The 24,126-nt window shown below is 40.3% G+C and overlaps 3 protein-coding genes across 3 annotated transcripts; all 3 read right to left on the bottom strand.

The window, feature by feature from the left end:
* Positions 1–3,641: 3,641 nt before the first annotated feature.
* LOC144522213 (cytochrome P450 27C1-like) lies at positions 3,642–7,119 on the bottom strand. Its single transcript, XM_078257120.1, is given in 9 exon segments — positions 3,642–3,761; positions 4,286–4,489; positions 4,666–4,744; positions 5,208–5,374; positions 5,865–5,981; positions 5,983–6,029; positions 6,382–6,457; positions 6,459–6,592; positions 6,921–7,119. Coding segments are annotated over 9 exon segments (1,122 nt in total). The 5' UTR covers positions 7,099–7,119.
* A 227-nt stretch (positions 7,120–7,346) lies between these two features.
* On the bottom strand, positions 7,347–12,809 carry cyp27c1 (cytochrome P450, family 27, subfamily C, polypeptide 1). The gene is made up of 9 exons (XM_078246345.1): positions 12,519–12,809; positions 12,007–12,197; positions 11,467–11,666; positions 10,526–10,735; positions 10,012–10,175; positions 9,334–9,500; positions 8,949–9,027; positions 8,569–8,772; positions 7,347–7,947 (listed from the first exon to the last, which is right to left on the bottom strand). The coding sequence occupies exons 1-9, from the start codon at positions 12,807–12,809 to the stop codon at positions 7,828–7,830; spliced, it is 1,626 nt and encodes a 541-aa protein (XP_078102471.1). The 3' UTR covers positions 7,347–7,827.
* Positions 12,810–16,072: 3,263 nt separating this feature from the next.
* ercc3 (excision repair cross-complementation group 3) lies at positions 16,073–23,821 on the bottom strand. The gene is made up of 15 exons (XM_078246333.1): positions 23,653–23,821; positions 22,923–23,122; positions 22,539–22,775; positions 22,364–22,413; positions 22,134–22,269; positions 21,400–21,570; positions 21,015–21,219; positions 20,109–20,423; positions 19,405–19,589; positions 18,777–18,979; positions 18,575–18,671; positions 18,280–18,397; positions 18,025–18,143; positions 17,144–17,293; positions 16,073–17,017 (listed from the first exon to the last, which is right to left on the bottom strand). Exons 1-15 carry the CDS (start codon positions 23,678–23,680, stop codon positions 16,883–16,885), a joined length of 2,349 nt encoding a protein of 782 aa, XP_078102459.1. The 5' UTR covers positions 23,681–23,821; the 3' UTR covers positions 16,073–16,882.
* Between the last annotated feature and the right edge of the window lie 305 nt (positions 23,822–24,126).

Genomic DNA, 24,126 nt, shown 5'->3' with positions numbered 1-24,126 from the left:
CACCTTTGACCAGAACGCTGTGTAGACTTACATTTTTTTTTTTTTTTTTACTAACTGTGTTATCATTAACAACCTGAACCCTCAACTCATCTTTAGAAAACTGTGTACACCTGGTCTAAAGCATGTTTGAGGTGCACACATAGGCTACTTCTTTTATAAATAACAGTTTATGTGTGGGAAATGGCGTATGCATGTTTTTTGAGCATCGTTTATCTGACCCCTGGTGTTTTACAGCATGCATGGTTCTGTTTGTGCACTTGAATCACAGTTGAAGTAGAGGACAGCAGGGCACCATAATGAGAAGGGAAACTGAAAAGGGTACTGTAGGCTACTTGTGTAGATAACGGGATGCAACACGCTGTTGAACAAAATTAAGGTTATTCAGGGTTTCCCCCAAAAAAGTTTATTAGCCCGGTGGCAAGGTTGTTGTTTTTTTTACGAGGGCCTGTCTGGGGCCAGTCACAGATTTATAGCAGCATTAATGTAAAGCCCAAAAGTTTCTGTGATAACAGAATCATGGAAGAAAATCGCAAACTTGAAAATTTAAAAAAGCTATAAGACAGATTCCATAGGGCCAACATCTTAAAAAAAGCAAAACTAATTCCCAGTGGTTTAGGCAACTTAAGCCCGGTGGGCCTCCAGGCTTGCAATACACTAGGGGAAACCCTGTTATCAGATAAAGATTGAAGACCTAACTTGTCAGCAACACTGTATCTGTATCTGACCCTTGTCAAACATCCTATCTTTATTTTATCTCATGGTTGACCTAATCTCAAAAAGAGTCAATATATCCTGTTAAAGCTGCAGTGGGTAGAATGCAAAAGAACTTCAGAATTTAAAGTGTAGTAAGACCTCTTCCTGCAGCTTTCCCTCTCCCCTCTCTGTCTCAAGGGCTATGCATACGCAGAACAGCCAATAGGAACGCTCTCTCTGAAATGATCTGTGAAAGACCAAAGTCTCCCATCACACAGGCTAGATTATCTAAGGCCTGGAAACAGAGCCAAGAAGAAGTGCAGAAGTCTAGTTTAATAAATAGCTAGAGTTAAAAGCAGTTATTCCCACCTTACATTTATTATGGAAAGTTGAAAAGACTATGCAGGTGTGTTAGGGAATAACTGTATATTACAGTCTATGGGAATAACCTACAACATCATTTTGAGAAACGCACTTTTTATTTTAAGTATGTTAGCCCTGCTTGTAATGGTCGATATACAGCTGTAAGCCTTTGCATTTTTATTATTGATTAGTTTCATATATAGCAAACAACAGCATGCATCATAAATGCTAGGTGTAATTACTGTTGCGGTTTGTGTTTACAATGTTATATGGTACAATGTTAGGTGCTATTGTTGGCTGGGGTTCACCATCAGCAGCTTTTTTATCATTATAATGTAACACCAATGGTCACATAGACTCCTCTCTCTTCAGATGTACTTTTCAAATATTTTAATACCACCCTTGCAAATTCTGGGCCGTGGCTCTTCACCTCGGCACAGCCCAGTCGTGTAGCATCAAGCGCTCCTGTCCCCTCCACCTCAGACGAGTCCAGTGATGCAGCATTTAGTGCACCTGTCCCCTCGACCTTAGCACTTCACAGCAAGGTATCACAAAAGGCTGCACCAATGGACCCTCTGTTTTAACTGATAAGGTAAGAAGAGTTTGTTCACATTTCTCACAGAAACTCAGTACAGTTATATTATACATAATGCACTGAAGTCTCTGTAAGTTATTTTGTGCAATACTCTTATTTCTATTATATTTATAAATCTTTCTGTTAGCACTGGTTTCTTTAATATTGTATTTTGTACAATACCTTTTATTGTATTTATAATTAATTTAAGTCTTGAGAAAACACTGCTCTTTTTCAGCATCACAATTTATTGATACAACTGTGTTTTGTTATGTTTCTAAAATAAAACATCAAAAGCATTGTTGTTTATTGTTTATTAAGGATCCCCATTAATCATCACCGTAGTGAAGACTATTCTTCCTGGGGTCCAACACAAGACAAACACAAACAAATATTATAAAGCAAAATAGATATTGTTGTATTAGAAAAATGAAAACCTCCTGGATTTTGAAAAAAAAAAAGGCACAGTAGCATGTTTTTCATGTTATAAAAACAACAAAAGAAAACAAATAGAAATGAATAACCGAATCAAACAGGTTTTAACCTAAACTCCTTGCTGATAACAGCTTCTCTTAGTTTCTTTTTTAAGCTTGAAGTATTTCACATTAGGATTAAATGTGGGTGTGTGTGAGGGGGGGGCTGTTCCAATATGTTACAGCTCTATGCGTTACCATTTTTTTAAGAGCATTGGTTCTGGGCATTGGCAGAGTAAAGCCATAACCTACGGCCAGTCTGGTATCATAACCATGTCTGTCATTGGTAGGTAATAGCTGCGAGAACAGGTTGGTGGGTTTACGTAATGTATATTTTATAATAATAATAATAATAATAATAATAATAAATATTCTTTAAAAATACCATCAGGCTGCATGCTAGTTTTTCATCTACTGTCATCCATGACAGCCTGGTATGCATTTCTTCCACATTACTCCTTGTGGGGCAGCGAAGAACAAGGCGAGCTGCTCTTGACAAGCTCCTGTTTTGATGCACTAGACCAGATCATAGAGTAATAGTCCACATGGGACAAGACTAGAGACTTTGTTACTAACTTAATTGTAATATATTGTAATATATTTTAATGATAAAGATGTTTCTACTTATTTTGGACACCATGTTGTTAATATTAATAGTCCATGATAATGTTTCATCAATCGTGACACCCAACAATTTAGCCATTTTTACCTGTTCGATAGTATTTCCCTGCAATGAAAGGCACAGTTTGTGGTCCAACATTAATGCATGCTTTGAGCCCAATATTATACTTTTTGTTTTTGAAACATTCCATTTTAATTTGTTTTCTAACCGGTATTAACTCTATTGACTTGTTTGAAAGCATAAAGCTATGCAGTTTCTGTGTGAGTGTATGGACACAATGATTGGTAGTGGAATTGGCAGCGATGCAAGGGGCAGCTAAAATCTTGCCCAGGGCACCAAATTGGTCATGGCCGGCCCTGAGCACACCAACTTCTCTCATTCCTCTTGCTAAAACTGTTGTACAACATACATCATCCCTCTCAATAAAATCATGATGTAACCAACATCCTGGTAAAATAATTGTATTCACACAAACAGCATATAAACCAGAAACACTGAACACATTTATTGATCCAAAAACGTAGTGTAAAAAAATAGATATTTCATTAGTTGAGCACATAATCTACTTATAATACAAATAATCTACTTACTACTAGTTATAATTCATTCTTTAGTTCTATATCACAGGATGATCAAATTCCCTTCATATAAAAAAAAGCTAAAAGCATTTTTCCTAGAATTAGTTAAAATAAAAAAATATTCTAAACAGTTTTTTCTTAAGAGGAAACAGTGTGATTATGTATTAATGTGTGTGCACACATTATAACACACATGTATGCACATTAGTATGAATCTATCTCTCTTTACTGGTCCCATACTAATTTCGTGTCCTCCTCACTAATGAACGGGAGGAGGTAAGACATGGTAAGAATCAGCGCTTTAAAAACAAAGTACAGTAGAGGAGAGGAGTCTGAGTCTAGTTTTCCCTGTCGATGAACTGCAGGTGGATGGGGGCAGCAGGGCAGAGCAGGCCGTGGGTTTTGGCCTTGACATCAGTAGTAAGCGGAGACACGCCAATGTGGAACTTTTGAATGAGCTGCACAAGGAGCAAAGACACAAATGACTCATTGTCAATGAATACATTTATAAGTGTTTATCTAGAAGTCAAAGATCTTTAGTAGCACAGCTGGGAGCTGGTTTGCTTCCTCTGGCCATTGAGGTTGGCAGATTCAACAATACTCAGGGATTGTGTGAGCTATGTCATTTGGAAGAATTAGAAAATTTGTATTTTTTTGTACTATTCTATGATGATTTAAGAATGTTAATTTTTCCATGAAATGGTTTGGCCAAACATTTTTTATTGTTTAATTTAGTGTTTAGGTTTGCAAAAAATGTCTCAAAAGCCTGATATAGACTGCAAGATGGACTATTTTATTAAAATGTATAGTATTTACTCTGATTTATCCAGTAATACATAGTAAATGTCAGTGATTTGTGTTGTAGACTATGAAGGTCTGAAGATCTGATTGTGAAAGTCATTTGTATATATATATATATATATATATATATGTCTGAAGACACATTTTGAATGTGTGTACAGCTAATTCATTAATCCCCTACCCTTGTGAGAGCTAGATGCAGCTCTAACTCTGCTATTCTCTTGCCGATGCAGCTCCTGATGCCGTAGCCAAAGGGAATCGAGCCAAAGTTGTCGACACGATCTGTGGAATCTTTCCGTATCCAGCGATCAGGTCTGAAGTCTGACGCATCACCAAAGTTCTCTTCATCAAAAGATGTGGAGTAGTGACAAAGGGCCAACTGAGTCTAACAAAGTAAGAAAACAAAAACATGTAATGAAACCAGCTTATGTATGAGTAATACAGGATATGTTACATCTGGTCCCACTGTAATGTTTTTGGCTGACTTTTATGGCCATTCTTTTTCTTCAGCACATGCACACACTAGAGGACTCACATCTATTATGTCTCTATCAGTCTTACCCCTTTGGGGATGAAGTATCCGCCCACCACCAAGTCATCCTGGGTTATCCGTCCGTTGCCTGGGAGAACTGGAAAAAACCTGCTCCCAGACAGGGGTGCACAAAGACTGTTACTCAACAGCACAATATACTTATCTTCTTACAAAGTGTAAGTCTAACTGGATAAGTGAAAGCCCCACAGAGAAAGATAATGGACAAATTAGATACTGATGTAACATGTTGAACAGTCATGCCCTAACTTTTCTCTCTTCAATTGCTACTGTATGTTTTTTGTAAATTTGTAAATTATATTATTATACTGCATTTCTTACTGTCATTTCTGTTTTTTTTATTATTTATAGGTTAAGTGATTGTTGTACTTGAGAGCAAAGATCCTTGTTTGTCTACGCAAACCTGGCCAATAAAGCTGATTCTGATTCTGATTCTGATTAAAGTCGATTAAACTATTGCTCAGTTGTTTCAAACGTTGCAAGTGAGAGCAAACAAAAAGAAGAAAAGAAGAAGAAAAAGCTCAGGGAGTATAAATATTCATGCAGTCTGTACCTGAGTGTCTCTTTGACCAGCCCTCTGATGAGAGGAAGACGAGGGACATCGTCTGCTGTGGCGACTGCTCCAGGTCCCAGAGTCTCCTTCACTTCCGTAAAGATTTGCTGCTGTATTTGAGGGTGCCGCGCTAACAGGTAGCAGGCCCATGAAAGAGTAAAGGATGTCTGGGGGAAAAGGAGGAGAAAGAAATCTGTTGTATACATTGCTATTTGAATGTGTAGTATATTAGTATAGTTTATTTGCTCTTAAATGAAATCTTTGTGGAGATGTTGCCTTTTATTCTTGATGTTTTACAACAGGTTTGACTGCAATGTAAGCTGATATAAGAGTTTCTGTATTGTTGCGTAAGTGTTGGGAAACAATGAGGGGCTTCAATTCCACGTGCTGAGGTGAGTGAGAACAAGTTTGTCTGTGGAATACTGGTTAACCTCCCCGATTCACTCCTCTGAGCCGACACTGGCACAGTTACACAGGCATGGATGTGGCGCCAGAAACCCAACTCTTGAAACTGAACAATGACTCAAACACACACACACACACACACACACAGTATGTGACTCCCAACCCCTCTACTTCCTGATAAAGCTACAGTCACTGCACTCTAAAATCCTAAAAACACTATTTGCACATATCCTTTTAAACACAGACACACACCGTGTCGACCCCAGCCAGTAGCATCTCCGTAAAATTGGCGTAGATCTCCTCAGTGCTCATCTCCTTGGTAATGAGCATGTGTGTGAGCAGTCCCCCCTTCACCTCCTCTCCCCGCTCTCAGCTGGGCCTTAATCTCTGCGAGCCTCTTCTCAACGTGAATACTGCCTGGGATCAGATAAAGAAGGTGGGATGAATGGAAAGGTGGGAAGGAAGGGAAGGTGAAGGAGGGTAGTAAAGGAAATGGAAAAAAGGAAATACGTTATGTAACAGAGGGACCTCATACTCTTCAGTCTGTGAAAACAGCTGCATAATGTCTTCTGTGGCTCTGAAGAAGCTTGGTCAAATCTGAAAAAGAAACCTCCTGATAATGGCTTTCGGGTACTAGTACTAAGTACTAAATTGCTGGAATACCCTTTTAAAAGAACTGTAGTTACTCCAGGCAGATAGTTCACTGGAACATAAAAGCATACCAAAAAGTATTTATGTGCCCTCTGTGGTAAAGAATTACAGCACTTACTGAATTTGAAGAGGCCATCCCAGGAGAAACAGAACTCCTCCCATGGTTTGGGGATGACCGGTCGGAGCCACTTTGGGGATCGCCCCGGCATACATGGTTGTCTTGAAGGAGCTGAACATGAGGTGCAGAGCACCGATGTAGTCTTGGGTTTCCTGGGGAATCTCATTTTCCAAACAGCCTAGTCGGGACTCGTACAAAATGAATGCCACACCTGTAGACAAGACAACGGCAAGGAAGAGGTAGACAGCGGTTCAATAATCCAGTTGGAAAGCTGCAATGATTGCTTTCCATCACTTGTTCCTTAATGTAAGTATAACTGGAATGTAACAGGTCAATCACAATGTGGTAAATCTAATTTTGAGAAGATTTAATGATATGGTTTGCGGATTTTTCTATTTTGCTCTCGGCTATCACCTCCTCCTGCGTACCTGTTGTCCTCTCTGATGGCCTCACTGATCTCCTTAACCCCACCTGCACTATCCTTTCAAATCCACCATGCCCAACATTCAGTTCATTCACAAACATTTGTCTTTACAAACCTTCCATGGCATATTTGAAGAAGAGGTCATTCACGTTGAGAACAGTTGCTCCGTCAGACTCCTGGGTGCGCAGAATAGCAACTCTCTTGATGAGGTCATCTACCACTTGATTCACATCATCAGAGAAGACTGCTACATCACGGGGACGCATGACAAGCTGCCTGAGCACGCTCCGCATCTTTAGCCAATCTTCTCCCTCACTGGAAAACAGGACACAAGCAACAAGGTACATTTTTGGCAAGGCATGTTTAGACTTATTGGAGGAAATAGCCTTATTTGTATGAAGAATACTAGTGATGAAGCTGATTAAATGCCAAATGAGTTCATAGATAGAAAAGCAGACTATTTGAGAAGTGGGGCCCAAAACGGGATTTGAATATTTTGCCATACTTTCCTGTGCTCCATCTATAAAAGAGTAGTTCCATACGTCATGGTTGGGATACATTTCCTTTGATGTTCACAACATTTGAGCATTGCTCTCATATTTAGGAACATATTAATTTGGAAAATTTTGAAACTTCTCCTAGAGGACTCAAGAGATCCTTCTCAAATTGCATCAGCAGAAGTCTAGGCTTTTTTACAATGCAAAATTGCAAAACTTTTGTGTTTTAGTGTAATGGTGTTGCCGTGGAGCCCCGTTTCGCCATGACACAAGCTACTGTAACTTAACTTTACATTGTCCAATCTGCCTTACATTTTACATGCTGGATAAGAGTCCTCCTTAAACGAACAGGAAAAGGTGAGACACATTTCTTGCCTGAGTAAAACCTGAGTCTCAGCTCGGTATCTAAAACCTAACAGTGAAAGGTGTACTAAAGGCAGTGTACTTAAAAACAACAACAACTTAATAGCGAATCAGCACTTTAAAAAACAAAGTACAGTAGACTTTATGGAGAGGAGTCTGAGTCTAGTTTTCCCTGTCGATGAACTGCAGGTGGATGGGGGCAGCAGGGCAGAGCAGGCCGTGGGTTTTGGCCTTGACATCAGTAGTAAGCGGAGACACGCCAATGTGGAACTTTTGAATGAGCTGCACAAGGAGCAAAGACACAAATCCCAAATCAGATTTTATGACTCATTGTCAATGAATACATTTATAAGTGTTTATCTAGAAGTCAAAGATCTTTAGTAGCACAGCTGGGAGCTGGTTTGCTTCCTCTGGCCATTGAGGTTGGCAGATTCAACAATACTCAGAGATTGTGTGAGCTATGTCATTTGGAAGAATTAGAAAATAAGATTTTTTTGTACTATTCTATGATGATTTAAGAATGTTAATTTTCAATGAAATGTTTTGACCATACCCTTAAATTGAATTTTTTTAATTTAGTGTTTAGGTTTGCAAACATTGTCTCAAAAGCCTGATATAGAAGGCAATATTGACTATTTAATGTAAATGTATAGTATTTATTCTGATTGATCCAGTATTATATAGTAAATGTCAGTGATTTGTGTTGTAGACTATGAAGGTCTGAAGATCTGATTGTGAAAGTCGTTCTGGATCTGGCTGATATGAATTGATGGTGTCTTGTAAGCCCATGCTGTCTGGGCAAAGTTGTATGCATGACACAATAATAACAACTTTATTCATTCATATAAGTGAATATATATAAATATTTTGAATGTGTGTACAGCTAATTCATTAATCCCCTACCCTTGTGAGAGCTAGATGCAGCTCTAACTCTGCTATTCTCTTGCCGATGCAGCTCCTGATGCCGTAGCCAAAGGGAATCGAGCCAAAGTTGTCGACACGATCTGTGGAATCTTTCCGTATCCAGCGATCAGGTCTGAAGTCTGACGCATTACCAAAGTTCTCTTCATCAAAAGATGTGGAGTAGTGACAAAGGGCCAACTGAATCTAACAAAGTAAGAAAACAAAAATATGTAATGAAACCAGCTTATGTATGAGTAATACAGGATATGTTACATCTGGTCCCACTGTAATGTTTTTGGCTGACTTTTATGGCCATTATTTTTCTTCAGCACATACACACACTAGAGGACTCACATCTATTATGTCTCTATCAGTCTTACCCCTTTGGGGATGAAGTATCCACCCACCACCAAGTCATCCTGGGTTATCCGTCCGTTGCCTGGGAGAACTGGAAAAAACCTGCTCCCAGACAGGGGTGCACAAAGACTGTTACTCAACAGCACAATATACTTATCTTCTTACAAAGTGTAAGTCTAACTGGATAAGTGAAAGCCCCACAGAGAAAGATAATGGACAAATATACTCATGTAAAATGGACAAATATACTCATGTAAACATATTAAAGAAAGTCATGCCCTAACTTTTAAAGGCAATTAAACTATTGCTTGCAGTTCAAGACATTGCAAGTGAGAGCAAACAAAAAGAAACAGGAGACAGCTAGAGAAGAAAAAGCTCAGGGAGTATAAATATTCATGCAGTCTGTACCTCAGTGTCTCTTTGACCAGCCCTCTGATGAGAGGAAGACGAGGGACATCGTCTGCTGTGGCGACTGCTCCAGGTCCCAGAGTCTCCTTCACTTCCGTAAAGATTTGCTGCTGTATTTGAGGGTGCCGCGCTAACAGGTAGCAGGCCCATGAAAGAGTAAAGGATGTCTGGGGGAATAGAAAAGGGTATTTCTTAAAAATAAACCCTGTTTCATACATTTCTCTTTGAATGTGTAGTATATTAGTATCGTTCATTTGCTCTTAAAAGAAATCTTTGTGGAGATGCTGCATTTCTTTCTTTATGTTTTACAACAGGTTTGACTGCAATGTAAGCAGATATAAGAGTTTCCATAATGTTGCGTAATTGTTGGGAAACAATGAGGGGCTTCAATTCCACGTGCTGAGGTGAGTGAGAACAAGTTTGTCTGTGGAATACTGGTTAACCTCCCGATTCACTCCTCTGAGCCGACACTGGCACAGTTACACAGCCACAGCACGGATGTGGCGCCAGAAACCTAACCCTTGAACACTGACTCAAACACACACACACAGACGCCGACACACACATACAGTATGTGACTCCCAACCCCTCTACTTCCTGATAAAGCTACAGTCACTGCACCGCTAAAATCCTAAAAAACACTATTTGCACATATCCTTTTAACACACAGACACACACCGTGTCGACCCCAGCCAGTAGCATCTCTGTAAAATTGGCGTAGATCTCCTCAGTGCTCATCTCCTTGGTAATGAGCATGTGTGTGAGCAGTCCCCCCTTCACCTCCTCTCCCCTCTCAAGTTGGGCCTTAATCTCTGCAAGCCTCTTGTCAACATGAATACTGCCTGGAATCAGAAAGAGAAGGTGGGATGAATGGAAAGGTGGGAAGGAAGGGAAGGTGAAGGAGGGTAGTAAAGGAAATGGAAAAAGGAATAGGTTATGTAACAGAGGGACCTCATACTCTTCAGTCTGTGAAAACAGCTGCATAATGTCTTCTGTGGCTCTGAAGAAGCTTGGTCAAATCTGAAAAAGAAACCTCCTGATAATGGCTTTCGGGTACTAGTACTAAGTACTAAATGACTGGAATACCATTTTAAAAGTGCTCTATTTACTGCAGGCAGGTAGTTCACTGGAACATAAAAGCATACTAAAAAGTATTTATGTGCACTCTGTGGTCAAAAATTACAACACTTACTGAATTTAAAGAGGCCATCCCAGGAGAGACAGAACTCCTCCCATGGTTTGGGGATGACCGGTCGGAGCCATTTGGGGATCGCCCCGGCATACATGGTTGTCTTGAAGGAGCTGAACATGAGGTGCAGAGCACCGATGTAGTCTTGGGTTTCCTGGGGAATCTCATTTTCCAAACAGCCTAGTCGGGACTCGTACAAAATGAATGCCACACCTGTAGACAAGACAACGGCAAGGAAGAGGTAGACAGCGGTTCAATAATGTTTTCTGTACAGTTGGAAAGCTGCAATGATTCCTTTCCATCACTTGTTCCCTTAAGTATAACTGGAATGTAACAAGTGAATCATAATCTTACAATCTTCGTTCCCAGGATCTTTTCCTTCTGTCTGTTCCAAAGGTTAGAACTGAGCTGGGAAAGTTAAGTTTGCTGCTCCCTCTGCCTGGAAAAAAGTTACAGAAATCCATGAAACTTACTGAGCTGGTCTCATTGGTCGCTTTTAAGAGGAGGTTGATTGACTTGGAGGCAGCCACATCTGGCTGCAGATGTTTTGCCTGATGTGTTTAGGATTGTGGTTGACTTTGAAAGCTTTGCTGTGTCAGTTGTTTTAGGTTTTTTGGTGTTTTTGCGTATTGTATGTACTGTATGTGTGGTTGTACTGCTGCCTGTCTTGGCCAGGACACTCTTGAAAAAGAGATTTTTAATCTCAATGAGTCTCTTCCTGGTTAAATAAAGGTAAAATAGTGTTGTAAATCTAATTTTGAGAAGATTTAATGATATGGTTTGCGGATTTTTCTATTTTGCTCTCTGCTATCAACTTCTCCTGCGTACCTGTTGTCCTCTCTGATGGCCTCACTGATCTCCTTAACCCCCCCCCACCTGCACTATCCTTTCAAATCCACCATGCCCAACATTCAGTTCATTCACAAACATTTGTCTTTACAAACCTTCCATGGCATATTTGAAGAAGAGGTCATTCACGTTGAGAACAGTTGCTCCGTCAGACTCCTGGGTGCGCAGAATAGCAACTCTCTTGATGAGGTCATCTACCACTTGATTCACATCATCAGAGAAGACTGCTACATCACGGGGACGCATGACAAGCTGCCTGAGCACGCTCCGCATCTTTAGCCAATCTTCTCCCTCACTGGAAAACAGGACACAAGCAACAAGGTACATTTTTGGCAAGGCATGTTTAGACTTATTGAGGAAATAGCCTTATTTGTATGAAGAATACTAGTGATGAAGCTGATTAAAAATGCCAAATGAGTTCATAGATAGAAAAGCAGACTATCGAGAAGTAAAAGGGCATGCATACAAGAAATGCGTTGACCTTAAAAAATGTAGCCCAGACACCAAGTTTTGTTCCGTGCCCATCTACACATTTAGAAACTAAGGTGATTAGGCTATCCTGTCGATCCCCAAAGTCATTCATTTCATAAGGATCTTTCTAGACTCAAAATCTCAAAGTTTGAAGGGAGACTCACGCTGAGATGAGGCCAGTGGAACGGCCTCTCATGTCTCTGTACTCCTTCCAGTAGTCCATGTTACCTCTCTGAGGGGCCACGCCCTCGGCCCTCAGCACCTCAGCCACCAGGTCACGGTCCGCCACTGAGACCACCAGCTGGGGCCCAAAACGGGATTTGAATATTTTGCCATACTTCTTCCTGTGCTCCATCTATAAAAGAGTAGTGACACAAATAGTAGTCCCATTTATATCTTCTTCTTATCCTGTAAGGGTTGTTTAGTCATGCTGCTAATTTCCAACTCTTTGTAGTTTAACAAAAAAAGATTGTCTCTACAGACTGATACCAAAGCGCTTTATAACAAGATTGTCTTCTGCATCTTGTAAGGGAGAGAACACTCAGTGTTTTATGTAACTCACTTAAAGACTATTGCAAAATGCCTACCCTTGAGTGAAGTGCTGACCAGCAGCGGGCAAACTCCTGGTGCGCTTTTACGCAATGGTACCAAGAGAGGCATATATGGACACCGTTACCTGAATTTCATGAACTCTGCTAAACCCGTCCCTCCAGAAGAACTCGATGAAGTTGGATAGGGCACTGGGTCCTGGCATCTCCTTCAGGGTCTTGATTCTGGTTTTCTTGCCGACATTCGTCGGTGTGATCAACCTTTCAGGCATGGCCTTTTCTCCAGCCGCGGAGATCCCAAATTCCTCGCTTGCTGTTGACTTGTGCAAGGCGCGTAAAATGAAAAACAGCTGCTTATTTAGCCGGTTGCATTGCAAATTCTTCCAGCACGCTGTCGTAAAATGATTCAGGATTGCCATTATTTTGATACTTTCAGTGTTTCCGTGCGCAAAATTAAATGATACGATATATGATTAAGTCAAAGTCTAAAAGCGGCAGAGTTCACATCTGCAAATCAAATGATCCTGGCACGCAGTCCTCACGGTGTGGTATTGTAATGTTAGATGGGATTGTATTGTGGAACTCTTTTAATGAGTTGCTTGTACAACCTCAGCAGTGGAAGAGGATCGGATGTCCGCTTCAAAAGAAGGTAGGGATAGCTCTGTATGGTGTGGACGTTGGGTTGATTCTTTTATTGGATGAGGAGTTCGTTACAACGTGCCAAAACACAGATCGCACCAATCATTCAGCCTGTGTGCGCAAACCCCACCTCCAACACACACACACACACACACACACACACACACACACACACACACATATAATTAAGGTCACGTTAAGCCAATTTCAATGTTCACAGTGGTTACGTAACAAAGGAAAATCCCTCCCACAGTCTTGCTCATACACACTGTAACTCTATACTGCTTAAAAATCCCTCTCTGCACACGTCCACGTCACACACCGTGTCGACCCCAGCCAGTAGCATCTCCGTAAAATTGGCGTAGATCTCCTCAGTGCTCATCTCCTTGGTAATGAGCATGTGTGTGAGCAGTCCCCCCTTCACCTCCTCTCCCCGCTTCAGCTGGGCCTTAATCTCTGCGAGCCTCTTATCAACGTGAATACTGCCTGGGATCAGATAAAGAAGGTGGGATGAATGGAAAGGTGGGAAAAAGTGAAGGGTAGTGAAGGAAAATGGAAAAAAGAGAACAATTATGGTTAACGGTTTTGTAACAGAGGGATCCCATACTCCCACAATCCCATGGCACAGCTTAGAGCTTTATATCCATCTTAACATTCCTCTGTATTGATGTCAGGCTATTCATAAAAATGGTTAGCAAATGCTTACCCCGGCCTAAGCTGTCCTGTAGAAAGAAAGAAACCATTATCAATCATGTTTACACACTGAAAACTATATATAATGGTCTTTGGAGAAGCGTTACTTTATGTCATATCTCTCTGCCCCAATTGTGAATTGATGCATTTTAAAAGTCAACAACTTCATTAAAGTCCTTCTAGTCATTCAGAGCAAGGGAATCTTAAAAGAGTATTACACTAATTTTACTCCAGTCTATGAAAACTGTTGCATAATGTCTTCTGTGGCACTAAATGTACTAAATGTAAAACTGGCTGTCCAAGAGGCAACCAATCAGGAACTGCACTACGCTTCCGTGCTCACCGAAAAAGAGGGAAGAAATTCTCTGTTTGTAAATAGATAATATACAGTATATTTAAATAATGTTGCTGTTCCCCTTTCTGGGTTTCTTTAGCAGTGTGTGCGTACAAACAACCTTTATTGAGCCAGACAAACTATACAGTTCTTCCCATTCACCAAAACATGTATTATAAATAATATACTAAAACATCTGTGATTTTATCCCATTGAAGCAGATCAGATAATAATGGTAAAGGAATGGAATGCATTTCAGCAGATTATTGTTGTATGTCAGCCATGCCAGTGGTGTCACTAGATCTCCAGTAACACCAGTCTGTAATAATGGTCTTACTTAAATCTTCATTTACCCACCATCCAAAGATACCCTTTTTTCCTTCATTATGTGTCTGTAAGAGTGTTTATATTTCAATGCCTATGTCAAATGGTGTTATTTACACAGCTGCACTGATAATACAACTTTAAAAGAATGGTGTGTTTATCTGACCTTTTTTAAGATATATCATGATACAGTGTGTGATACCAGTTTGTGTAAAGTTTTAACACTAGATGATCATGAGTAATTACTTGTCCTGATCAAGAGTGTACTGCATAGGGCAGTAAACAAAACTATTATATATTATTTTAAATATTATCCTTTGTAAACTGTTGTTTAGTCATGCTGATTGTTTGGCTAATTTCCTACTCTTTTTAAAAGATTTTCTCTACAGACAGCTTGTAATGGAGAGAAAACATTCAGTGTCTTATGCAACTCACTTGAAGACTATTGCAAAACTCCTACCCTGGAGTGGAAAGCTGACCAGCGGTCTGTGTCTTTTACGCATAGGAAAATTAGGTTGAGTATACATAGGCTCTTCCCATTGGTGGGGAACACAAAAGAATATGATTTTATCTGTCAAACAAAACAAGTATCAAGAGAGGCATATATGGACACAGTTACCTGAATTTCATGAACTCTGCTTAACCCGTCTCTCCAGAACTCAAGAAGTTGGATAGGGCGCTGGGTCCTGGCATCTCCTTCAGGGTCTTGATTCTGGTTTTCTTGCCGACATCCGCCAGTGTGATCAATCTTTCAGGCATGGCCTTTTCTCCAGCCATGGATATCCCAAATTCCTCGCTGGCTGCTGACTTGTGCAAGTTGCGTAAAATGTAAAACAGCTGTTTATTTAGCCGGTTGTCTTGCACATTTTGCCAGCATGCTGTCGTAAAATGATTCAGGATTGCCATTAGTTATTATAAATACTATAATTGAGTCTTTTGAAAAAAAAGGGAGACTTTTTCATGCGGCATTAGATGTATATGTGTAACATCTGTCTTGACCCTCTCCAAAAGATAAATGGCAGTTCCGCAAATGCAAAATATTTGCACACTATTCATGTTTCTGTCTAAGAAAGTTTTCATGCTGGGCTAAACTTTTGGTGTTGAATGAGAGTTCAATGGTTCTACGTTTTGCTCCTTCCAAAGCAATACGCCTCAAGGGAGTCTCCACAGGACACACAATATGGATTAAACTGACCAGACTATAGATGGGGCCATTCAGAGGTTTACTTTGCCCTGTGGTATATTATTATATATAAATATTTTTAAGTCGTCAATAAGCCGATGAAGTAGACCCACAAACCTCTTACTGCTCTCCATCTCCAAAATAAAAGCTCAAGTTAAGCTCAAAGTTTCTCCTCCTTCCAGTCTTAAAGGGGAAATAAATATTGTAACTACACTTTATTTACTATTGTCACTATTAATTGCTGGTATGAACAAGTTATTTATTATAATTATTTTCTTTAGTTTTACTCTTTACTACTTGTTGACATGTTCCATTTTGCCATACCTTGTCTGTTATGCACCATTGTATATAACAGACTAATTTGAATAATTACTATTCATTTCTTAGGAGACTAACATTAATTTCAGCCTCCCACAGTTACATCTGTAAACTAGTTATCCCTTACAAGAAAAACACAAAGAGCTTTCATTTTTTCAGACATCTCAGAATCAATAAATAGAATATTCCAATAACATTTCTTTCACAAAATATATTTAGCAACATCTTAAAGACAAAAAAGTTAGAACAAAATATATTATTGAAAACTAACACCAGGAACAGATTATTGTCTACTGATCATGTGGGTTTAATTAGTTATGTCTTAATGTGTGAAAATGTAGCCGCACTTACAAAAATTCCAATATACATCCTTGGTTTTCCTCCTCAGATACAGTTAACAGTAGATAAGACGCACCTTATTCCACGTAGGGCTAACATCACCCATCCGTCTACTTTGGTAGCCTCTTATCCTACGCACAGACATTACTGCAAACAGCAAGTCAAAGCTTTCAACCGTTGCAGAATTAAGCTTGATTTTCAAAAACAATACCTAATTTTGTTGCGCAACCGGCCCAATTGGCTAGCTGCATCACTGCAACGCGACATAGAAATGAAAAAATGACACAGTTGACACTTGGACAGAGTTAGCACTGCATGTCATCTGTAAATGTCATCGCATGTAGGTGCTTGAGGGACCTGGAGATGAGACTTTCTACTTTATCACATAGAGCCGTCGAGCCCTGCAGGCGTCATTCGCTGCGTTCTTAGCTAGATGTACAAGCCATTTCAACCATCATCACCATCAGCTACCAGGAGGAAGCAATGTACAGCATATCATCATTTGCTCCAAATAACATTCAGGTTCAGGGTATATTCAGTCATTGCTCTGTTCTCCAGACCAAATGGACTATCCAAACTCAGTATACATTATTGCACCCCAACTTTGTCCTATTACCTTGTTGCAACTAAGTCTTTAGATGCCATGGTTTGAGTCAGTGCATCTACTTTCTGAAGCGCTTGAACAGTGGATGAATGTTTTTGCCCAATGCGCCTTTGCTGCCTCGACTCTGATATTCCATGTAGACGGTGTCATCGGCACCTGACATGGAGCTCATGGTGCCCGTTCGCCTTGAGAACTGATGGGGAAGCAGGGAGAGAGAAAACTAGTGAGAATATTGTAATATACAATAGCATTATTGTACGCATGCAATGGCAATTGCCTATGCGTGCTTTCTGAGTCCAGGTTTAGCGAAAGTCCTCACCTGTGGTCGTCCGCCCACCTCCCCTGCCACCACTTCCTCCTCAGCATCCAGGTCTGAAGCAGCGAGGACCTTCTGAAGCAGCTGCTGTTGCTCATCTTTTGAGGAGAACATTAAGTCCTCTTCCTCCATACCTGCCAACTTTGTGATCACCTATGAAAAAAGAGGAACATGACAACATAAAAAAAAAAAAAAAAATAGTATTTGTAAATTGAACAAGAATGAGGTGTCACATAAATGAAGACCAAGGATCAAGCACACACTTTTTTTTCTTTTTTTTTATTCATAAACATGTTACCATTTGTCCTGAAGAAGTTGTCACAAATACATTAGATAAATAGTTACAATTTTACTTATTTAAACATTTGCAGGCATTTTCAGATGTAAACTACCTCTGTGAGTTTTTCTTTTTTGGTTGGTTTTTGTTTTGTCCCTCTAAAGTTAACTCCTATTGGCTGTTGCCAGAATCACTCTCAGATTCCAGTGTTGGTGAGTCTTGGACTGCTTCAGACTGGATCTGATTAACCCCACAAATTTTTTTTTTTTAAACATCACATCAGGCTCAAACTAGTCTTGTCGCAAGTGTATTGATAACAGAAAGAAGACAATCAAATTTGTAATGTAATATTATTTAAATAAACTAACAACACTTTTTCAAAATTGATATTACATTTAAATGAGGTTGTCCAAAACTATATGGAGTAAACCTTTAGCACTTTTAGATTCCATGTCTCGTGTGACCTATCCTTCAGTATAATTGTTCCAAACTGTGAGAGCAAATGTATGTGGTCCATGGTGTATGAACAAGGTAACACTTGTGGTGCAATTCTGAAGGGAAACAAATAATGTTGGATTGCGTGAAGATGCTGTAAGGGTGAACACACCTTAAAGCTGTAACCCTGGTCCACCAGGAACCTCTGCCTCTTGGTGGAGTAAGCCATCTCCTGGGTGTCCTGGGACACCAGTGAGTAGAAGTAGGCGTTGTACTCCTCTGCTACCATTCCTAAACAAGCAGACAGGCAGAGTAATAATATCTGTTTTAGTTAACGGATGGAGGTAGACAAAGCAGCTGCGTCAGTGTGTGTTAGCATAGGCAAACAATCAAAGTGTTCAACGTTTGTTTTTGCAGACAAACTGACCTTTCTTGGCTCGTAAGACTCTGCCAAGCCTCTGGGCCTCCTGTCTGCGTGAGCCACCATGGGAAGAGATCTGGATCAGAACATTGGCTTCCGGCAAGTCAAATGAGGTGTCTCCAACCTGTTTGGTAGCAGGAATATAGGACAAATTCACAGACATGCATCCATTCCATTACTGGAATATTGTTCCACTTGTGTGCCATGTGTGCCACCTACTGGCCAACAAAAGGGCACACGATGGCTGAATGAGTAGGCCAATATTACATACAGTAAATCAATAAGAGATTGATTCGTTTACCTTGGAGATGAAAATGGTGTTGATCTTGGGGTTGTGTTTGAAGTTCTGTAAAATCTGCATTCGTTCACCCTGAGAGGTTGGGCCATAGATGTAAGGCCTTGAGAGGAAAATGGGAGAGCAGAGTTTAAACACGAAGAAATCCTATCTGAACAGGCAATTTACTCAAACATTTGAAATGCTGCTCTTGTCTTAAATAACATACTTGTTGAGGCGAATGGCGTATTCCTTTAAGGCAAACACGTTGTCAGCAAAGACCATAATCTTGTCATTGCGCCGCTCGTGGAAGCGAATGAGAAACTGGCAAACGCGGAACTTATTGGGGTTCATTGTATAAAACAGCATGCGCTTCTTTGTCTTGATGGCCACATACTCTCTGTAGAACTCTGGAGACATCGGGCACCACACCTAAAGCACAGACAGGTACATTGTTCAGATAGCTTTATCAATGTGGAACATGCTCACTGGTACTTTTTATATTGAATCTTGACTGCAGCTATACCAAAGACCCTTGAGTCATAGGATATTATGGTTTATATACCCACAATGTTAATCTTTGACATATCTTAGTTCACCAAGAAATTTCCTATTTGGTGGCTACATATCTGGGTCCAACTCTAGTTCATGTGAGACACCAGCCAAAATTATTCAACAATCAGCTTTTTGGGCATGGCTTCAGACAACTATGCAAGCTGTCTGACTTTAATGACATAAGACAGCTTAACATCTATCAAGTCACACAGAAGTCTACACAGAGAAGAGCACACAATCAATGTGGACTAATTGTGTGCATCCCTTTATCTCAATTTATGGTATAACACTGCAAGACTCACCTCTGCACACTGGACTTTGGCAATGTAGCCGTTGTTCTGCAATTCCATCCAGTTGGCCTCAAATAGTTTAGGGCCAATTAGGAAGTTCAGGTCCACAATCTTGTCATCTTCCCTGACCAGTGTGGCAGTGAGCCCCATTTTGCAATGTGCCTGGACAATGGTCAGAACACGACGGAACATCTTGGCTACATAAAGCACAGAAAACAAGTATTATGTCAACATGGAGATTAATATCACCGATATAGGTATCTAAATCATGTGTCTATAATCGCACTATAACCCGAAGTATTACCTCAAAATATTGTTTGCATGAGGCAGTTACATTGGAAGGTAATATCGAGTTGTCTGGAAAACTGATGTACAATAACTACAGATGTTCCAGTACAATTATTTCCTCCCCGATACCGAGTACTGATCCGATACCAATGTGTAAAAAAAAAAATCTACTAACCCTGTGATGTTATATGGTTGCTTTCATTGTTCGTATGGCCTGGCTCAGGTTACAGAGCCACAATGAATGCCAAATAACTTTCTTTTATTATCTACTTTGACAGTCAGTCTAACGGAAACAGAACATAAACTACTTAAGGAGTAGATTTTTGGGGCTAAATGGCGTGTCATTGAATCGCTACATAGACTCACATACTCGCCGATAGCGATGCCAGCATTTTAGGCAGTATCAGATCAATTTCAGAACAACTCACCAGGGATAGTGTGCACCTCATCCAGGATAATGAGTCCCCACTCCTGGCTCCGCATCCACTCCATGACTCTCTCAGCCTCCCAGGAGCGCTTGGTGGTGTGACCCAGCATAGAGTAGGTGCTGATGGCCACTGAGCAGCCGATGGGCTTGTCCTTGGCATCGGAAGTGAAGCGGCAAATCTGCGAGTCGTCGATAGTGGACCACATCTTGAACTGAGCTTTCCACTGCTCCACTGACACCGAGGAGTTCCCCAACACTAAGCAGCGTTTACGCACCGTGCACGCTGCTGTCACGCCCACCAGAGATTTGCCCGCTCCTGGAAAGCAATGTGGAGATAAAATATTGAGACATACAAGCTTTTTACACACAACAATGATGCTACAAAAGATTACCAATACAGAAGTTAGTAATAGTAATAGTTTGGGTTGAGGGTAGGGATGTAACGATTACCGGTGTAACGGTAAACCACGATACAAATGTTGACGGTAACAATTACCGTTTTCATTTAAAGTATCATTATTATCACGATGGAGTACCACGGTGTGGAAACCGCTTGTTTAATCCTTCCCAGCTTCATCCGAGTCTCCTGAAGTTGCCGCGCAGGCTCACTGCGTAGCCTACAACATGCGTTTCTTGAAGTTGGAATCATGGCAGCATTCAGCTTTTAAGAATACCACGATAATACCGAAAACCGTGATCATTTTGATCACTATAACCGTGAGGTTACATTTTCATTGTTTTTTTTTTTATATGAGCTAAGCTAATATTTTGAACATTTTATATAATACATTAGTATTTCATATTCAAGTTGATTTTCATTTTCTGATGAAATGCTTTGGGCGTATCCTTTCAGTTTTGTCCCTCAATGTCTCGTCCTCCCTTGACTGCAGTAAACCAGCTGTCTCACCGCAGGGCAGCACGATGACCCCAGAGCGAGCACGTCCATTCCCAAACATCTTGCGCAGACTCTTTTCCTGGTAGGGCCGCAACACAGCAGTGGGCTTCAGGTCTATGTTGATGTCTGGGTTGACTGTATCATTGCGGAAGTCATACTCTGCTAGGAGGGGGTACTCCAGCTGAATACAACGCTTCTGCAGTTCTTCAATCATCTCCTACACCAGGTCAGAGAAAAACAGTTGAGAGTAGGGTATAGAAATGGGATTAAATTTTTTTAAGCAGGGTACTAACTTTTAAATAAAGCTACAAAACATGACTGGCATAAATGTCAGCAGTAATGTTAAGTATGTAGTAGTGAAACAGCAAAAATAAGAGATCAAAAATCTGATGTGTACCTGGCGAATCTCAAAAGACACAGTCTGAGTCTCTTCCTCCTCCTCCTCTTCTTTATCCATCTGCTCATAGTAGCTGAAGATGTCTTCAGGGACTTGCTGGGTTGACGTTTGTCCATCACTGGGCTGCTGCGAGGTGGAAGTACCTCCCTTTTCCTCAATAGACTTGGAAATCTGTCAGAAGGAGACATCAAGGGACATTCATTAGTGAATGACCAGGGCAACAGTTATAACTCCTGTTGGCCCTCTACAAGGATATTTCCAAAGCACAACTTGTTACTGATTTTCAATTAGATGGTAGAATAACTGACAGGTTAGAAAAAACCTAAAAAGGGCCTGATGACTGTTTAGTTCCTGGAGCACAAGACATCCTTCCTCGTGTCATTATTATTATGTTGTTACAATGTGTCATAATGCACCAACATTGGGCAGTAAACACACAAATGTAATTGGAAAGACAAAAAAGTCCAGGGTGCTCAGGTAGTTCAGTCAAATGTTTGAAGGTGCTCTTTGGGGTCGGGAATTCAATTAAAGTGTAGAAAAAAGAAGAATCCAAGGCACTCTTCTTTAAAATTATTTAAAAAGCCTTTATTTTACTGGCTATACACAAATGTAATTGTTTATAACATGTTTCAATTATTTAAATTTAAAACAATAATACATTACTTTATACGTGTGTGTGTGTGTGTGTGTGTGTTTGTGTAAAAAAAAAAAGAAAAAAAAGTTGGATGGCATACTGCTGACTTGCTGTAGATGACTTCAGTAATAAGCTCAGTGTCTGCTCCGTCTGCAGTGCGGAGACGGCATTCACGGATCACGTTGTCCTGCAGAAGGCGCTGGATTACATCAGGGAAGGTACTCTCAACAAAATACCTGGTAGGTAGACAGGCAGCGCAGTTTAAGAAGAGTGCCGAGGGAATGACTAATGATATAAAGACAGAAGGAATGGTTGTTGAAATGACTTTACCTGTTGTGCTTGAGCACCAGTTTGACTTTGCCATAGCTCACTGTGCAGAGCTGCGAGAAGGAAAGGGATAAAATGCAATGAATAAATAAATAACCACATTTTGCACACAATTTAAAACAATACATTTGGAAATGGTCCTCTTCCATCAAAACTCCAGGTACTCTCTCATTCAGACCTGAATGAACTGCACGATTCCATCAGGTAACGACGTCTTGCTGAGTTTCTGCAGGTACTCCACAATATCAGAGGTCTGCAGCCCCACACTGACAGCTGCATACAGGGAGTAGGCTGTCAGCTTGTACTCATGAATATGATTAGGCCGGCACACTGGTTCTGCAATGGCCACCATGAAATCCTGGGCGTACTTATACACTGGTGAGAAGGCTTCCAGAAAGATGTGTCCATCTGGAGCCTGGAGGAGATAAGAATAAAAAAAAAAAAAAAAGAGATGAAAAGAGACATCTCTTATAATATTGTGAAAAATCAGCAAGACGACCACCAAGTTTTTAATTTGTAAACTGTCTAAAGTGCGGAAATCCACAATCCAAACCCATCTTACCACCCAGAGGGGGCGTGAAGAGTGATCATTCTTCAACATCATCTGAACACGATAATCTTTGGCTCCATATTCATCCAGTTTTGTACTGGACTCATCCACTTGTTTCCCTGCAGCAGCAGGTATGGCCTCCTGAGACTCGCTGCCCACTACCTCTTCTTCATCTTCTTCCTCCTCATAGAAACGCTTCTTGGACTTCTTGTCTGTATGAGTTAGAAAAAAACATTCCCAGTAATGGAGGTGGACAAATCACTTACAACAGAAATATATTAGTTCTCTTGTTAGTTGTGTGTTTTTGTCAAATAGTTGTTTGTGTGTGTGTGTGTGTGTGTGTGTGTGTGTGTGTGTGTGTGTGTGTGTGTGTGTGTGTGTGTTAAAAGACGCGGTGTGCTTTATTACACACGCATTTGTCAATACGTCATGTAGTTTATGACCGATTCCTGCGTTATAATTAATCATTTTAGGCTGCGTTTTACTCTTCACAGTTTGACAAATATCAGGTAACGTTAAAACCTTTCACTACACATGCTAACATTACCCTATAGCAAGACATGGAATAACGTGAATCAATGGCGTTTAAAGACTCCAGATGAAAAACTACAGTTAAGCAATAACGTTACACAGCAGAGAGTTTCAGTTCACAGTATCTTCATCTTTCAGCTTGCCACCGTAACTTTAAACGTTAGCTAACGTTAACAGCTAGCTAGGTTGAACCAGAGCATTGGCAACTCACCCCGATCTCCTTTATCCTTTTTACCCATTTTATGTATTCTTAAATAGACGATTTCTTTCAAAACATGGCAAGCATCTCTTCATGTGTCTAATGTCCTCCTGAAAGTCGACAAAGATGAGACTGTGTTGTAGTCTGACCGGTGTCTAGTAACGTTAGCTACGCTAAAATACTATCGATACAAGCTTCCGGTCGTAGCCTTCAAAATAAAATATTCATGTAAAAGCACTACATTGGGGAAACATGTAGCTAGCCTACTTGAGAGGGAGGTTTTTTTTTGTTTTGTTTTTTTGTATGCATGTATTTATTTATTTCATGGCACAAACAGAAGAACAAAATTATTACAATAAAGAGAATGACTCTGAAATAATAGCTCTAGAGGTATTACTCATATTAGAAAAGACACATTAACCTACTATGTTAACTGATATATTTATGTAAACAATATTTTTATTAGGATTTTTACACAAATTCTTA

The sequence above is a fragment of the Sander vitreus genome, chromosome 1, assembly GCF_031162955.1.
Source record: "Sander vitreus isolate 19-12246 chromosome 1, sanVit1, whole genome shotgun sequence".
NCBI lineage: Eukaryota > Metazoa > Chordata > Actinopteri > Perciformes > Percidae > Sander > Sander vitreus.
Note: the sequence above shows the minus strand (reverse complement) of the source record. Positions and strands in the feature narration are given on the sequence as shown.

Excerpts from the sequence above, each read along its gene's own strand:
- cyp27c1 (XM_078246345.1), bottom strand. The coding sequence starts at position 12,809 with ATGGCAATCCTGAATCATTTTACGACAGCGTGCTGGAAGAATTTGCAA. Across the intron at positions 12,198-12,518 it reads GCAGAGTTCATGAAATTCAG|ATGGAGCACAGGAAGAAGTA; the intron begins GTAACGGTGTCC and ends ACTCTTTTATAG. Across the intron at positions 7,948-8,568 it reads TGCATCTAGCTCTCACAAGG|CTCATTCAAAAGTTCCACAT; the intron begins GTAGGGGATTAA and ends CTCCTTGTGCAG.
- ercc3 (XM_078246333.1), bottom strand. The coding sequence starts at position 23,680 with ATGGGTAAAAAGGATAAAGGAGATCGGG. Across the intron at positions 23,123-23,652 it reads AAAGGATAAAGGAGATCGGG|ACAAGAAGTCCAAGAAGCGT; the intron begins GTGAGTTGCCAA and ends TAACTCATACAG. Across the intron at positions 21,220-21,399 it reads TGTCTTTTGAGATTCGCCAG|GAGATGATTGAAGAACTGCA; the intron begins GTACACATCAGA and ends GACCTGGTGTAG.